This window comes from Dendrobates tinctorius, unplaced genomic scaffold (genome assembly GCF_039654945.1).
Source record: "Dendrobates tinctorius isolate UK_male_01 unplaced genomic scaffold, ASM3965494v1 ptg000007l, whole genome shotgun sequence".
Classification (NCBI taxonomy): Eukaryota; Metazoa; Chordata; class Amphibia; order Anura; family Dendrobatidae; genus Dendrobates; species Dendrobates tinctorius.
In genome coordinates, this window is record NW_027361675.1 from 44,224,476 (window position 1) to 44,241,962 (window position 17,487).

Below are 17,487 nucleotides of genomic sequence, written 5' to 3' on the forward strand. Positions count from 1 at the left end.
TCCTTCTAGGATCATAGTGAAAAAGTGCATATTAGAGCCCAGTCTTGTGCTGCATGCATACATTACGTGCTAAAAGTTCCTTTCTGTGGATGAGAGAGGGCTACTAGTGTTACAGTAATTCAGAGTTTTCTTTTAACTCCTTTCCTCTTCAGAAAACTGTTAGGGATAAGGAGCACAAAGCACTGCATATCAAGCTTGACCGCCTGGAGAAGCTTTGTCGGGCCCTCCAGACTGAGCGCAATGAGCTCAACAAGAAGATAGAGGTTCTTCAAGATCAGGTTACCGTACTAGACGATGACGACGATGTGGCAAATGGAGACTCATTAGAGACGAACTCGGCAGAGGAATCGTCCGAGGGAATGAATGTAATCACAGAGGGAAAAGATTCTGGAATTCAGCCCGACGCTCAGCACTCGTTGTCCGAGGAACAGATTCTTGTGCAAGAAACTCTTTCAACGGGGCCACCTTCTGGCATTGATTCTGTAGGCTAACATGCAGGCATTACTTTAATATACAGATACACAAACATGTATATATGGAAAATATACATATATATTTTTTGTGTATAAATTTGTTGGTGGTAACTTTGTTTTGTGGTGACAAATTTCTTACTTTTTTCTACCATATCTGTATTTTCTTAGGACTACTGGAATACAAGTGGTACATAAAGCTTCCTAGCAATTTCACAGAGTGTAATAGAATTTTTGTCACATTCATGCTTGACATCTGTCTCCGTTTCATTGTACGTGCTCTATAATGGGGGAGTGCATGTTCCAGACCCCGGCATGCCATGTAGGTGACAAATTCAGGATAGGAATACCAGGTATTGTCTTGTCTTTTCCATCTATATAATTTCATGAAAGACTAAAGATCAGAAAAGATGATATTGTTCGCACAAACGTAGTTTTTAGATAACGGGGAAAAAACTTTCTAGAAATTGACATCCATTTGTTAGAAAGTGATACTTTCTTGTGTTTAATTATCAATGCTCTACATGGGTATATTATCGTTAATATTTCAGATGTCCAAGATCTACCGTATATCATGTTTTTTTGCATGCATCTGCCTTTTTTAGGAGATGGATTTATAAAATGGCGGCATAAAATTTGTAATCATGGCTGTAACCATCCCCATCTCGTATCCTTAAATGTGCAATTGCTAAATTATTAGGTAGCCTCAAGTGACTTTCATGGCGCTCCCAAGTGTCACCTCTTCATTTCACTGTTTTGAAGGTCCTGCTGTCACTTGGATGCTTCATTCATTCCTATTTTGCCATTTCTATTATACACAGTTAAAGGAGATATTGATATATTTAATTGATAATTGCCAGATTATTTTTGGCATGTAAAAAAAAAAAGTGAAATTGTTAATGAAATATATTTTTAGGGGTTATCGGTAGCTGTTGCAGCATTTTGGCTGCTTATCTGATAAGTGAGAGCTTAACAGGATTAGCCTTTAATTTTCCTAATGGAGATAAATAAATTCTATGAATGTGGAGATACAGCTCTTCTTCCAGGTATCATTGAAAGTAAAATACTATAAGATGCAGTTCAGTGATTTTATTTTTTTAATTCATTCAGCAACTAGTCCCCCAATACATATAATTAATCTAGTATGACCTTATGTAGTTGTTACTTTCTGTATTAAAATTTATTGTATACTTCTTTTCCGTTAGGTCAGTGACCCACTGAAAATTGCATGGCTTTGTGATTTCCTAAGGAGATCATCATCTCTTGGATCAGAATTTCCTGTGTAATGAAATTGCATGGAGTGTTCTTCAGTGAATGATACGGAAAATCCTATCGCAGTATCTGATGATGATTAGACAGCATCTGTCACACAGTTATAATGTAGGAAATGGCAGTTCAATCTCACTGACTATGCACATAATATTCGCTTCTTTAGGGAGGATATAGGGGAGGATAATCTGTGTTGCACCACAGTGGGCAAAGATGTTACTGGCTCTAGTTGCCCAATGTGATATAGTGAAATCTACGAAACAAAAAGGAGGCTGAACTGCTGGGAAGCACACGATGTGTAAAGAGTGCAGATTGAGCTCAGTTGGGAAGTGCAGGGATGTAAAAAGTTTTTTTTTTTCTTAACTGGACTGCTTCTTATAAACATGTTACTCAATATGGGAATGAGACTAAGCACAATATATGGAATAGGCATATGAGATAAATTAATGCCGCAGATAGCATCTAGCATTCTAATACTTTGTTGTAATAGGGACATTTGTCACCTGTCCTCAAGATGCTGTAGATGTTCAAATACTACCTCATTATGGTCATGCAATGAGGAGAAACTGGCCACGCAAGACCCCAGATCAAGTAGCTAATGGGGCCTCTGACAAGGCTAACTTTTTAATTTTTTTTCCTCTCATCATATTCAAAGAGCCATAACTTGTTTTTCTGTGGACATAGCCGTATGAGGGCTTGATCTTTGCAGGACATGTTGTAATTTTAAATATTGGAAAGTGAAGGAAAAAATCCAAGTGTGAGGAAACTGCAAAAAAAAGAAAAAGCAATACCAACATTGTAAAGGGTGCTTGCAACAGCAAAGCAATACCAATGTTGTAATAGGTGCTTGCAACGGCATGCCTTATACGCCACTGTCGGCTCTGCTTCCATCACTGCTGCTATATGTAGATGTTGGCTGTTTAGTACGCTTGGCATCTACCAAGTATTTTCTGGGTTGAAATCCTGAGCCTATTCATTATTCCTACACGTGGCAAGTGATGATCATGACGTCAAATATAGTGAGGGAAGCAGCAAATGCAATTGTCAAGTACAGAGCTCTACTAAATTGTGCGCCAAGCTAGGCCCCAGGTTGTAAATTGACAAAGTGTGCACTTTTTAAAAAGTAGTAGTCTCTTCTGGCTACAGATTTCTTCTAATGGAACTCTAAAACATGTTGAAATCAAAGAAGTTTTATATAGTTGCCCTCATTCTTGAAACGGGCATTCTTGTAGAAATCCTATAATTTTTAGGGGTTAATGGAGTTGCCCTACTTCTGACATTTTTTTTTTTTTCCTCAGGCATGGATCTTTTTAAAATAACAGACTGAAGCATACTCTCTACTTCAGTCACATCTGTGGATCCAGCGCACTCCATTTTATGTAGGGGTTATCCATCTGCATGTTGTAGGAACGAGGAAGTTTATGATTGACTAGGATGGTCAGGTGGCATCAACAGCTCATTATCCGGGAAATACCTGACTGTTCAAGTCCACCTGTCCTCTATAGCCAGTCATGGGCTTCAGTGGTCCTGTAATATCCAGATAGTACAGTCACAACTTCTGGAAAGAATGTAAATCACTGGAGTGACCTGTGCTGGATCCACTTGGGAGGCAGACGGTGAGTACGGTAACTCATTCCTAAGACAAAACCTTTTTTCTTTTTTACATCAGACAGTTTTAATTAACCCGCTAGAGTCCCACCTGTAGCTGGCTTAAGGCCTTTTAGTTGGAAGTGTGAGGAGTTACTGATCTTTTGTCCTAGGTGTTTTAAAGAAGAAAAAAAAAAAAAGAAACAATTTAGACGTATTTAGTAGTTTGTTTTGAGAAATCTAAATCATATCAATATTTGGTGTGACCACCCTTTGCCTTAAAAACCGCATTAAATCAGTTTTAGGTGTACATGCACACAGTTTTGAAGGAACTCTGCAGAGAGGTTATTCCAAACATGTTTGAGAGCTAAACCCAAACCTTTTGTCGAATAAATCCTTCTGTCTCCAAGTAATCCCAGACAGACTCCTTGATCCAGGATCTCTAGGAGCCATATCACTTTTAGGATTCCTTGGTCTTTACACTGAAGATAGCGATTAATGACATTAGTTGTACGTTTGGGGTCATCCTGGAATTGAGTGATGGATGACTATCTTCCTTTATTTCTCAGTATTGATGATGCAAAGAAATAGGCAACATTGAGGACCATAGACGCAGTGGATAGCAAGTAAAATTGATGCAGCAGATGAGACACAATCTCCAGCAGTGAAATCATCTCAGAACTGGCAGCAATCAGTGGGATCCTGCTACAGCCATCTTTCTGTTTTAAGAAGTCTGACAAGAGTCTTCATTGAAGCATTGCAAACAAAATACAAAACATACTTTCAACATAGTAACAAGGCCAAGCGACTCAACTATGCACCAAAACTGGGGTATTGAAAAATGGCATAGGAACTGGGGTGTTGAAAAATGGACTGATGAGTCAAAATTTGAAATATTAGGCTGTATCAGAAGGCATGTTGTCAAAGAAAAATGCTTTGACAACTGCCAGAGTAACCTATTAAAAATTCAGTTTATTGTAAATTCATGTAAAACATATGGTGATCATCACTGGAGAGGCGCAAGGTGTGCTACATACCAGCCACACAAATATATAAGAACCCCTGTTGGGACAGTAACCAGTTCCACTGTATGAAAAGCCTGCCTGCTTATTTTACTTTTACTATCCTACTGTATTGAGGTTTGAAAAAGACTCAGACTTAGTCGAAACGTAACCTTCACTTATCCTGATTTTCTCATTTCTGTGGTGAATAACTAAATGTACATGCAATAAATATGGTCACTTTTTGCGACCAAACCTGCATTTGAGTGCTGCTGATTCCTTTTTCTCTTGTTACAATGGATTTTTCCAGTTTGGCCAGCACCTCCTGGACAACTGAGTGCGCATCATATATTTTTCCCATTACTGAGAAACACAGGCAGACACTTGCCCATCATGCAATACCATCAATGAGGCATCTGGCTCCAAATTTGTTCTCCAGCAGAACAACGACCCCAATTATGCAGCTAGTTCATTAGACACAATCTTCAACATAAATAAGGGATCCTAGAGGTGATGATTTTAAGGCAGTCTGGGATTACATGAAGTAATCCTGATCTCACTGCAGAGCTGTGTGTGATTATAACTGACACATCTGCAGGTTTCTCTCAGATCCAGCTTCCATCTCACAGGCAGAGAGGGCTGCAATGCAGCAGAGTTGTGAGCTGCAGCTGCAAATAAGACATCGGATCACCGGTATCAAGGTATCCTTTGATTCGGGTTCCTATGACCTACAAGCCAATACAGAAAGCTTAGGAGGGTTAGTCCTGCTGACAGATTTCAGTTTACGGAATCTGTCTGCAGGATTTCACACCCAAACACATCTAGCTCTTTCAAAGAGAAGTCCAGCAATACCTTTTACATGGCCAGTCCATTTTTCTGTTACTGAGAAATCAGTGTTTGAATTGATATGCAAATCAGACTGTAAACCTGAAGCCTTTGTCACTCCAGCTTTATTCCACACCCAGCGCCGCTTTCTCCTGCTTGACTGACGGGCTCTTTTGCCTGAAGACACAAGGCATAGCGGCTGTCGTTCAAGCAAGAGGTGGAGCCACTGGGTGGGGAATAGAGCTGGGTGTGACAGAGGCTTCTATCCACATTATCATTTTCAAATCAATTCAAACACTGATTTCTCAGTAACATAGGAATAGACCGGTCACGTATAGGTATTACTGGACTAGTCTTTGAAAGAGCTACATGTACATATAAATAGTTTGGGTGTGAAATCTTGCTGACAGATTCCTTTCTAATGCTGTTTTGAAGGCAAAGGTTGGGCACACCAATTTGTATCAATTAATTAAATGCAAATTACCTTCTATTTTCGAAAATATTCTTACTTTGCAGCATTTTTTCCACACCTACATATGTTTTTTTTTTGCACAGTACTTTACATTTCTCAGTTTTATCTGTGATTTGAGAGAACAAAGGTTAAGGGCTTTGACACACAATATATATTTTGTATTAAAAGTGAAAAAAAAACATTCTTTTTCCTTCTTCGAGGCTCCACTTTTGGTTTGGGCTCAAAAACTGCAAGAATAAAACTTGCTTTGTGTGAAACCACCCTAATACATCATATAATAAGAGGGCTTACTGTATTTGTTTCCTTCAACCTTAATCAGTGTATCGTGAACCTAATTGCACTTTTATTACTTCAGCCTCACTATGATGATTAATTATCTCTTTCCCACACCCAGTTGCAGTATATTGTGTTGCCTGTGTATGTTCAATGTTTTCAATCATGCGTCTCATTTGCTATAAATGGCCACTAAAATTGACATAAAAAATGTGAATCTTTTCGGAAACAGGGTACAGCACATTCTTCTGAGTAATGACTTTCTAGGATGATTTTTTTTATTTTGTAGCTTATTAATAACATACGTCACTACGCTCAGGAAAATCTAGGTTTCGAAAGTTTTTCCAATATAACTATTGGTGACTTGCAAAGGCCAAGACCCAAACTGTGTATTTTCATTTTTCTAATATTCAACTGGCCCCTAAATAGATAATAATGTTATCTGTTCCTGGTTAACATTCACTTCCCCAGGCAAAATATGACCGTGACAATGCTTGTCAGACCTTTTAAAGCAACTGTGCCCATAATCATGCATTAAAGTGACTGGTGTATTTACTGTGAAAAATCAATGTCAGAATGTCTGTGTAATCCTGATGTTAACATGAGCATTTTAAGAGTTCTGCTATAGTAAGATTCAGTCTTGGGCCCGCATTGCCCTACAACTGCAGCTTGCACTGAGCATTGAGAGATTTCAGCAGCAGCAAAGAGGAGGGACACGGAGGAGCTGTCACTCAGGCTAGATGAGCAGAAATTCATTCAAAAAAGAATCCACAGCCTTTCTGACATGGATTTATTTCCAAGTTATATATAGCAACCTCATCAGGTCTAATATCAATGTAATAATCTATAGAGTTTGTATTGTGAAATCTGATGACAGATCAGCATTAGCTGGTGCTAAACTCTGTGATCCTGCATTTATAATTTGTTCCCTGTAGTTCAAGTACATTGAAAAAAATGAATGGTTTTGTATAAATAGTTCTGCAAATCACATGGGACTATAGTCCACAATAAAATAGATTTCTCTTTTAAACCATGTAATGTAACCCAAATTACAGGCGTCTTGGTAAATCCTAACGTCAGGAAGAAAGCGGATCTACTAATGCCTTACGTCTAGAAGTATAGCTGTGCCCATTGTATGACCACATTTATTGGAGGTAGATGCTTTTTTGTTCTGTCCAGTTGAGAAAGCTGGTCATAGACTTTTTAGATAATCATCTGAAACTTCTAGCTTCCTCTTCGCTGACCTCTTACTTGTGCATGTTTTATTAATGCCTGTAAAATTAAAAACTTTTGCAACTTTTGTATTTAATTTGCCATGTTATCCCACTAGTTCAATTTTTTTGTTTTTATTGACATGGCATCCAGCTCAGCTGTGCTCTAGGAGAGATGGCCAAACACTTAGTGCTTAGAAGGGCTTTCCTATTGACCTTAGAAGCTTTGCACTGAGGGTGACTGGAACACATGGGTAACTCCAAGTTCTGGCTACCTCTCCATCCCGCTGCCTTCCCGATGCTGCAGCAGCAAGCCTGCCTCATAGGGCAGAATCAGAGGCGTGCAGTAATCAGGCCAACGTTGTGATAATTCTACTGACCTGAGCTGTCATTCAAGCAGGAGCGCCTGCCCACCCAACAATCAAGGAGACTGGGTACGGGACATTCCTGCTTGAGAAGTACCCTTTAAATCATGGATTTATGTTAATATATGTGGAAAGTGAGGCAGCACATCCAGTGATAAACTTTTCTTAACCCACGAATGATGCTTAAGAAAAGCTCACTGAGGCTGAAACGTCTTGTAGGTTAGGTTCCTTTCACTGGTTCTGGTGCCTCACCCCTCCATGTTTGATTGCTGGTGACTGTTGAATCAAGTCCATAGAAGAGTGTGCCTCCTCTTTCAAGTTGCAAGTGCTGCTGCTTTCCTTTAGTTAGTTTTGAATTTTTTTTTTTCATGATTTTTTTTTTTTTGCAATATCTCTATACTAAAAAAAAAATCTGAGCATGAACTAAAAGTCAAATATTTGGTCTAGTGGCCTGTGAGAAACTACACAATTTCTGATTTATATTTATTTTTTAGATATATACAATTGTAGCCAAAAGTATTGACACCCCTGCAATTCTGTCAGATAATACTCAGTTTCTTCCTGAAAATGATTGCAAACACATTCTTTATTATCTTCATTTAATTTGTCTTAAATGAAAAAACACAAAAAGAATTGTCCTAAAGCCAAATTGGATATAATTCCACACCAAACATAAAAAAGAGGGTGGACAAAAGTATTGGCACTGTTCCGAAAAATCATGTGATGCTTCTCTAATTTATGAAATTAACAGCACCTGTAACTTACCTGTGGCACCTAACAGGTGTTGGCAAAAACTAAATCACACTTGCAGCCAGTTGACATGGATTAAAGTTGACTCAACCTCTGTCCTGTGTCCTTGTGTGTACCACATTGAGCATGGAGAAAAGAAAGAAGACCAAAGAACTGTCTGAGGACTTGAGAAACCAAATTGTGAGGAAGCATGGGCAATCTCAAGGCTACAAGTCCATCTCCAAAGACCTGAATGTTCCTGTGTCTACCGTGCGCAGTGTCATCAAGAAGTTTAAAGCCCATGGCACTGTGGCTAACCTCCCTAGATGTGGACGGAAAAGAAAAATTGACAAGAGATTTCAACGCAAGATTGTGCGGATGTTGGATAAAGAACCTCGACTAACATCCAAACAAGTTCAAGCTGCCCTGCAGTCCGAGGGTACAACAGTGTCAACCCGTACTATGTCGGCGTCTGAATGAAAAGGGACTGTATGGTAGGAGACCCAGGAAGACCCCACTTCTTCCCCCTTGACATAAAAAAGCCAGGCTGGAGTTTGCCAAAACTTACCTGAAAAAGCCTAAAACGTTTTGGAAGAATGTTCTCTGGTCAGATGAGACAAAAGTAGAGCTTTTTGGGCAAAGGCATCAACATAGAGTATACAGGAGGAAAAAAAAAGAGGCATTCAAAGAAAAAAAACACGGTCCCTACAGTCAAACATTGCGGAGGTTCCCTGATGTTTTGGGGTTGCTTTGCTGCCTCTGGCACTGGACTGCTTGACCGTGTGCATGGCATTATGAAGTCTGAAGACTACCAACAAATTTTGCAGCATAATGTAGGGCCCAGTGTGAGAAAGCTGGGTCTCCCTCAGAGGTCATGGATTTTCCAGCAGGACAATGATCCAAAACACACTTCAAAAAGCACTAGAAAATGGTTTGAGAGAAAGCACTGGAGACTTCTAAGGTGGCCAGCAATGAGTCCAGACCTGAATCCCATAGAGCACCTGTGGAGAGATCTAAAAATGGCAGTTTGGAGAAGGCACCCTTCAAATATCAGGGACCTGGAGCAGTTTTCCAAAGAAGAATGGTCTAAAATTCCAGCAGAGCATTGTAAGAAACTCATTGATGGTTACCGGAAGCGGTTGGTCGCAGTTATTTTGGCTAAAGGTTGTGCAACCAAGTATTAGGCTGAGGGTGCCAATACTTTTGTCTGGCCCATTTTTGGAGTTTTGTGTGAAATGATCAATGTTTTGCTTCATTCTCTTGTGTATTTTTTCATTTAAGACAAATTAAATGAAGATAATACGAAAGAATTTGTTTGCAATCATTTTCAGGAAGAAACTGAGTATTATCTGACAGAATTACAGGGGTGTCAATAGTTTTGGCCACAACTGTATAATTGTGATTTTTGTAAAAAAAAAAAAAAAAAAGAAAAAATCAACCTGACGACTTGGATTTAAACATGTTCTGATTGAATACACATTCCATTTAGATACTGTGGCTGCATTCTTTCATGCAAATAACTGTTAGTCAGGCTGCTCAGGGACAGTTTTTTTGCCCCGTGGCATTGGCCAGTAAAACATGCCTGTAGTTAGCAATGGAATGATTTAAGTTCTTTGCACCTTCCTACCTCCTTGATTTACTTGTCTCTGCTCCTCTTTCTTTGACAGCCGTTTTTGACAGCCGTAGTTTACATAAGGTAGCAATAGATGGGGAAAACAAATAGGTGGGAAAGTGGAGTGAACCGTGTGGCCACTCCAAGGGTGCACCAAGCTTCGGTGCTTGGTTAAAAACAGTCATTTTGTGTTGACAGATTCCTTTTAAAAAGCATGTTAGAACTTGTGCTTGAGGCAACCATTGTAGCAAGCTTTGTAGAGTATATGGTATGGATGTGAAGACATGCACACAGTAGCTGTGTGTGTATGAATTAGAATATAATCAAAAAGTAAATTTATTTCAGTTCTTCAAAACAAAAAATTAAACTCATATATTAGTCATTACAAATAGTGATCTATTTCAAGTGCTTATTTCTGTTAATGTTGATGATTATGGCTTCTAGCCAATGAAAACCCAAAAATCATTATCTCAGTAAATTAGAATACTTTACCAGCTTCAGAAATGGTTTTAAAATACGTTTCAGTAGGCCAACATTTCATATGTTCAGTCAGTGCACTCAATACTTGGTCGGGGCTGCTTTTGCATCAATGTGGCATGGAGGCGATCAGCCTGTGGCACTGCTGAGGTGTTATAGAGGCCCAGGTTGCTTTTGGCAGTGTTGACAGGTGCCAAATGCTGCTGAAGAATGAAATTTCCATCTCCAAAAAGTTTGTCGGCAGAGGGAAGCATGAAGTGCTCTAAAATTTCCTGGTAGATGTTTGTGCTGACTTTGGTCTTGATTAAAACACAGTGGGGACCTACACCAGCAGATGACATGGCTCCACAAATCATCACCAATTGTGGAAACTTCACACTAGACCTCAAGCAGCTTGGATTGTGTGCCTCTCCACTGTTCCTCCAGACTCTGGGACCTTGATTTCCAAATGAAATGCAAAATTTACTTTCATCTGAAAACAACACCTTGGACCACTGATCAATAGTCCAGTTCTTTTTCTCCTTGGCCCAGGTAAGACACCTCTGGCGTTGTTTATTGGTCATGAGTGGCCTGACACAAGGAATGCGACACTTGTAGCCCATGTCCTGGAGATGTCTGTGTGTGGTGGCTCTTGAAGCAATGACTCCAGCAGCAGGCCACGCCTTGTAAATCTTCCCCAAATTTTTGAATGGCCTTTTCTTAACAATCCTCTCAAGGCTGTTGTTATCCCGGTTTCTTGTGCACCTTTTTCTACCACATTTTTACCTTTGACTCAACTTTCCATTAATAATCTTGGATACAGCACTCTGTGAACAGCCAACTTCTTTATCAGTGACCTTTTGTGGCTTACCCTCCTTGTGGAGTGTGTCAATGACTGCCTTCTGGACATCTGTCAAATCAGCAGTTTCCCCATGATTGTGGAGCCTACTGAAACAGACTAAGGGACCTTTTTAAACGCTTAGGAAGCCTTTGCCGATGTTTTTTTTTGTTAATTCTAATTTACTGAGATAATGACTTTTGGGTTTCATTGGCTGTAAGCCATAATCATCAACATTAACAGAAATAAACACTTGAAATAGATTACTCCTGTTTGTGATGATATTAGTTTCACTTTTTGTAATGAAGAACTGAAATTAACTTTTTGATGAGATTCTAATTTTGTGAGAAGTGTGTGTGTGTGTGTGTGTGTGTGTGTGTGTGTGTGTGTGTGTGTGTATATATATATATATATATATGTGTATATATATATATATATATATATATATATATTCTAATTTAGAAATAGACAGATGAAAGTGTTGGTGTTGTAACTCAATATAAAATGTTATAGTCCCATGTGGTTCCTATATTGAACAGTGTGTCCCTGCCAGCTCTTGCCCATGCCCCAGCACTAGAGACCAGCAGCCATCTTCATATCACTGCCTCTGGCGACCCAATCTGCACCTGAAATGTAGTTATGCTATGAAGGGTATGAAATATAATGCAAGTTGCTACACACAAGACTCTTCCTTTGCCAGCTCATGCCTGCTTTATAATGTATTTCTGCCAATCTATTGGCACCAAATATGCACATTTTAAGGCAGATTTCTGAAGCAAAATGTACTAAAATTCTGAAACAATTGAATACTATTATACCTAAGAACTGCGCCGCAAGACCAGGACTCCATATACAGGATTGCAACATACTTGCCTTAAATCTGTATCCCATTCTTTTATTATCGAGGAATTTAAGTACTGCCTTGTTAAACTGCTGTCCATCTACCTGGACATAGAGGTCGTTGAGCGTTCGCTATTTACCAATGTGTCACACAGTGGTCTGCGAGAGTTCACGATCAGTCATTGGGACCCTACCAAGTTAACATTCACCTAACAAGTTTGTGTTCTAAATCATTTTTTTCAGGCAAAAATGCATATATTTGGCCTATTGCAATGTATGTAACCTCTTTTCCAATCTTCTCCTTGGTACACCCCGCTGCAAAGTTGCTTTATAGAAAAAAAACTACCTCCAATTTGCAAGTAAAGAAATGTGAAAAGATTAAGGATTTGGCTATATACTGCTTTATTTTTACAGAAGTTTTGTTTCTGTACAACAATTGGGCATTGGGTTTTATTTTCTTTATTACTTTGTAGAGAATTTTCTCAAATGTAAATCTACCATTTTCATAAATGTAAAGATTTAAGTAAATCTGTATACTTAATAGCAGTCTGTGTCTTTTGTTACACATGGTAACACGGAGTCCATAGTCCCAGATCTACATTTGTCAGATGATAATTCTCCAAGGTCTCATATAAACAGCCTCAGGTGTAGAACCCCAAGTATCCTGGCCCAGGCATCTAGAAGAGCGGTGACGCACACGAGACCACAAAATGCACTGTCTTACCGGGCTCCTCGGCTGTTGTATTAGGCTCCTGTCACATTGTGCTTTTGCCCATATTCATTTGTCCCCACAAATTGGGACTCTGGTGTATGTGCCAACCATAGACTATACTGATGCCAACAGTATCAACGTGTGCTTTGACATACATCACTTTTACATGTATATTCCTACTGGAGACCCACACTTTTCAAGGCCATCATAGTGCAAATCAAGACTGCAACGGAGGACTATCCTCTTCAGCAATGAGTCTCATTTTTATGTTGGATGCAATGATAGCTGGAGATTGGCCATAAACCGGCCTTCACAAGGTAATGTCATACCAGTCCAACTCTTGTGATTATGGTGTGGGGTAGCCAGATGCCTCTAGTCTCCATTCCATGTATACTAACAGTTACAGTGTTAAATTAATTTGGCCAGGGAACTAGTTGTGCAATCATTTCTGCTAGCGTTTTTAAGAGACACAACAATGCCAGGTCCCATGTTACTCATGCTATTGTGAGCAGCCTGCATGGCCTATACCATGGCCTGCAGCATCTGCAGACTGGTCTTCCACCAAGCACATCAGTGATGTCATTGCTCAGCAATTGCAAAGGGAGCTACCAGCATCAGATCTTGATGATTTGTGGGCCCAGACACTTTTAGTCATGTAGAACATCCTCTGCCATTAATAACCTCATTGATAGCATGTAGTGATGAGCAAACGTACTCTGATAATGTGTTATCCAAGCATGACACGAATATGTTTTAGTCCATGCGGCTGTATATTTTGCGGCAGTTAATCACAAAACATGCAGCCGCAGGGACTAGAACATATTATCCAAGCACGGCCAAGCTACTCATCACTAATGGCATGCCCCTGAGTGTATAACTGTGCTGGTACTCATATTCAGTACTGAATAAATAAGATAGGTTCATTTGTTTTCATTATTTACATATCAACAGCATGTTGATTGACCTTGCGATTTTCACACGTCCACTTTTCCTTCTTTGTGTTGCAATTTCAATAAGGCAGAGTATAGTATCTGCCATTACTACCTCTTGCTGTAGGGCTGTCCACAGTCTGATTTCTCTACCTGTAAAGATCCCTTTCCTATTTAGATGCTGGGATTGCCTTTCTTCCACATGTAATGAATTTCTTGTGGTCCTTTGTAAGAACATGACATGAAAAGCGAATGTGCCAGTTCTTTGTATTGCGCACACATCTGTGTAAACATATAAATGAGATCACATCTGAGACATCTTTTTCTAAGTGAAACAAGTTCAACTTTTCTAACCTCTCATTATAAGAGAACTTCCATCCCATGTAATAATCTAGCTGCCCTCCTGTGAACTGACCAACTTCCCAATATCCTTTTTAGAATGTGGAGCCCAAAACCTAAATCCTGAATTCCAGATGTGACATTACAAGTGATTTATAGAGGGATAATAATACATGGAGATCAAAGTGACACAAAAACTCTGCTTTTGTAGCAGCTGCCTGTCATTGAGCACTGCTGCTTAGTTTGCTCATAACTAGAATACTCATCGCCTCCATTTCTGTTATCCCTTCCACTCAATGTACCATTGGGTCCCAAAATATTTGAACAATAACTGAATTTTTGTGATTTGGGCTGTGCAAACCACTGTTTTTATTTAAAATAAAACAATCGAGATACAATTGACAATTTTATACTTTCAGGTTTAATTAAAGAAGTTGAACAAAAAATGATTTCTTCTATTCTAATAAATTGATAGTTTTCACCAAACGCACATACACTTGAATAAAATTTGGTTATTTTACACACAACACACACACACACACACACACACAATGTCCCACTTGTCCCAAAGACCGTATTCCACTGAGGAGGCATACGCCTTCCATGCCTCCTAATACCGATAGTGAGGGAGAGGTCACCTTCCTCTATTTTTCCCTCCTGCTCCTTCTATTAGTCCTCCAGTGATAACGAACTCCCACACTGATGCCTCAGGACAGCAAATGAGTCTGAACACACTGTTAGTGACCCCCTATTGACCTCAAAATTATGAGCCTCAGATTCCTCATTTTGTGTAACAATCGGGAAACAAATTTAACAGTCCACTTAACAGAAATGAACTTTTCCAAAATCTTTGTCTCTGAGGATTTTTCTTAAATCTCATGGTGGCCCAGACATATTTATATGCTCAACAATTTCTTGCCCACGTCCCCACTTCATTATATGCTAACTGGACCCCCATAGATGCGCTAGAAATGACGCTTTGGGGCCTTGCCCTTCACATTGGGTTAGTGAAGACGCCAGATGTTCGGCAATATTGGAGTGCTTAATTTTTTATACAACACTAGTTTTCCACATGGCTATAAACCCGGAAATGCTTTGAGACCAATCACAAATTTTTGCTTTACAACGATAATGCACAGTGTCCACCCTGAGGCGACTCCAGTATTGACTGACTTTTCAAAATTTAGCTGATCATTGATCACTTCAGCAACAAATTTGCTAATGTGTACATTCCCCAAAGGCACATTGCGTACAGTAATATTCAAAATAATAGCAGTCCAATATGACTAACCAGATTAATCACTGTTCTTGGTATAAATTATATTACCACATCAAACAATTTACCAGTTGGTACAATAGAGTCTAAGAAAACCAACACTCAGCATTCATGCTCTGCATGTTTTTGAGTCTATATATTAGAATAATTAATTGAAAGGGGGTGTGTTCATAATAGCAGTGTGGAGTTCAATCAGTGAGGTCAATCATTCTGTGAAGAAGCAGGTGTGAATCAGGTGGCCCTTATTTAACGCTGAACCCAGGACATTGTCGTACATGCATTTCTCCTTGAAAGCCTGAGAAATATGGGTCGTTCAAGATATTGTTCAGAAGAACAGCGAACTTTGATTAAAAAGTTGATTGCAGAGGGTAAAACATATAAAGAAGTGCAGACAATGATGGGCCGTTCAGCTAAAATGATCTCCAAAGCTTTAAAATGGAAAGCCAAACCAGAGAGACGTGGAAGAAAACAATAACATTCGAATGGATGGAAGAATAACCAGAATGGCAAAGGCTCAGCCAATGATCAGCTCCAGGATGATCAAAGACAGTCTTAATTTACCTGTGAGGAATGCGACAGAAGATGCCTGTGTGACGCTAATCTCTCAGCAAGAAGTCCCCGCAAACTCGCATGGTAAAAAAAAAAAAAGACGTACTGAAGCAGAGTCAATTTGCCAAAGAACACATCAACTGGTCTAAAGAGAAATATTTTGTGGAGTGATGAAAGTAAGTGTTCTCTTTGGGCCCAAGAGCCACACACAGTTCATCAGATGACCCCCAAATTCTGAATTTAAGCAACAGTACACTCTGAAGACGGTGAAGCATGGTGGTGCAAGCATCATGATATGGGCATGTATCTCTTTCTTTGGTGCCAGACCTATTTACCGCATACCAGGGATCATGGACCAGTTTGCATATATTAAAATACTTGAAAAGATCATGTTGCCTTATGTTGAGGATATGCCCTTGAAATGGGTGTTTCAACAACTCAATGACCCAAAACACACCAGTAAACAAGCAAAATCTAGGTTTCAATCCAACAAAATTGAGGTAATGAAGTGGCCAGCCCAATCCCCGGACCTTAATCCGATAGAACACTTGTGGGGTGACCTCAAAAATGCCGTTTCTGAGGCAAAACCAACAAATGCCAAAAATGATGGGATGTAGTCCAAGCATCTTGGGCTGTAATAACAGTTGATAGGTGCCAAAAGTTGGTTGACTCTATGCAACATAGATGTGAATCAATTGTAAAAAACTGTGGGTATAAAAGTACATATGTTAGTGATTCACAGGAATGGTAAATAATCATAAAATATTAGTGCATATTGTGAGTTTGTAAAGACAAATGCACACACTTTTTTTTTTTTAGAACAGTCCAATATTCATTTTTTATTTTCTGTAAAGTAGTTAAAAATTATACACATTTCTCTTCATGTTTTGAATTAGAAAACAGTGTGCAATGTTCCCAATGCATGGAAATAAAAAACTAGTATAAAGATTTTGTGATTCTCATATTTTTGAACACACTGCTGCTATTTTTAACACTACTGTAGATGAGTCCCTAATACATTTTAAGGTGAGGCTTAAATTCTGGCAATACTTGCCAAGTAAGAGGGCCAGGTGCAGTATTAAACGCGACAAGCTGTGTGAGAATACCTTAGGGTACACCCACATATTTAGGGTTTATTAAGTGAGGGATACCCGGTTTGAACCCCCTGTCGTGGGAGTGAGAAAATTGGTGCATTCACTTTTATGCCAGCATCTCAAGTTCCTCTCTGTGCGAGCTACCGTATCCTGCGTTACTGTCCGCAAAAATTCAGAGGACTCCCTAGGACGCTAATTGGGCAGCTGCTCAGAAAGGGTGAGAGCACAGCCCAAAGTAGTGACAAAATGCTGGTGGTCAGGTATATGAGGGATGTCCTTTTCTGGATAATACAGCAGTGTGGGTGCTGCCATTATCATGTAAGAGGTACTACACAGGTCCCCAATCCAGAGTGTGTCCTAGGGTACAATAAAAACATGGGGGAGTTGATCTCAATGATCCAGCGCTATACTGTCATGCATAAAGCTAAGATGTGGTACAAGAAGCTGGCTGTGCACATAGAACCGATGGCAGTGAATAACGCTGATGTGCTATCACGATGTGCAGGGTAGACCGACACATTGATCAGTTTCAGGAGGTAGTGATCAAGGCCCTGATATTTGGAAATCAGGAAGTGGACAGGCCAGTACCTCTGGAACTGAAGGTGCCCATATAATACCAGGGAAATATTTCTACAGTGAG

General features: G+C 39.5%; 1 protein-coding gene across 2 annotated transcripts in view; it reads left to right on the forward strand.

The window, feature by feature from the left end:
* Nucleotides 1-7,206, forward strand: part of TXLNG (taxilin gamma) — a 72,466-nt gene extending 65,260 nt beyond the window's left edge. For both annotated transcript variants that reach the window (XM_073574072.1, XM_073574068.1), the window contains exon 10: nt 153-7,206. In XM_073574072.1, coding sequence (XP_073430173.1) covers nt 153-491 — 339 coding nt within the window. In that variant the 3' untranslated portion in view covers nt 492-7,206. The remainder of the gene's footprint in view (nt 1-152) is intronic.
* Nucleotides 7,207-17,487: the final 10,281 nt, after the last annotated feature.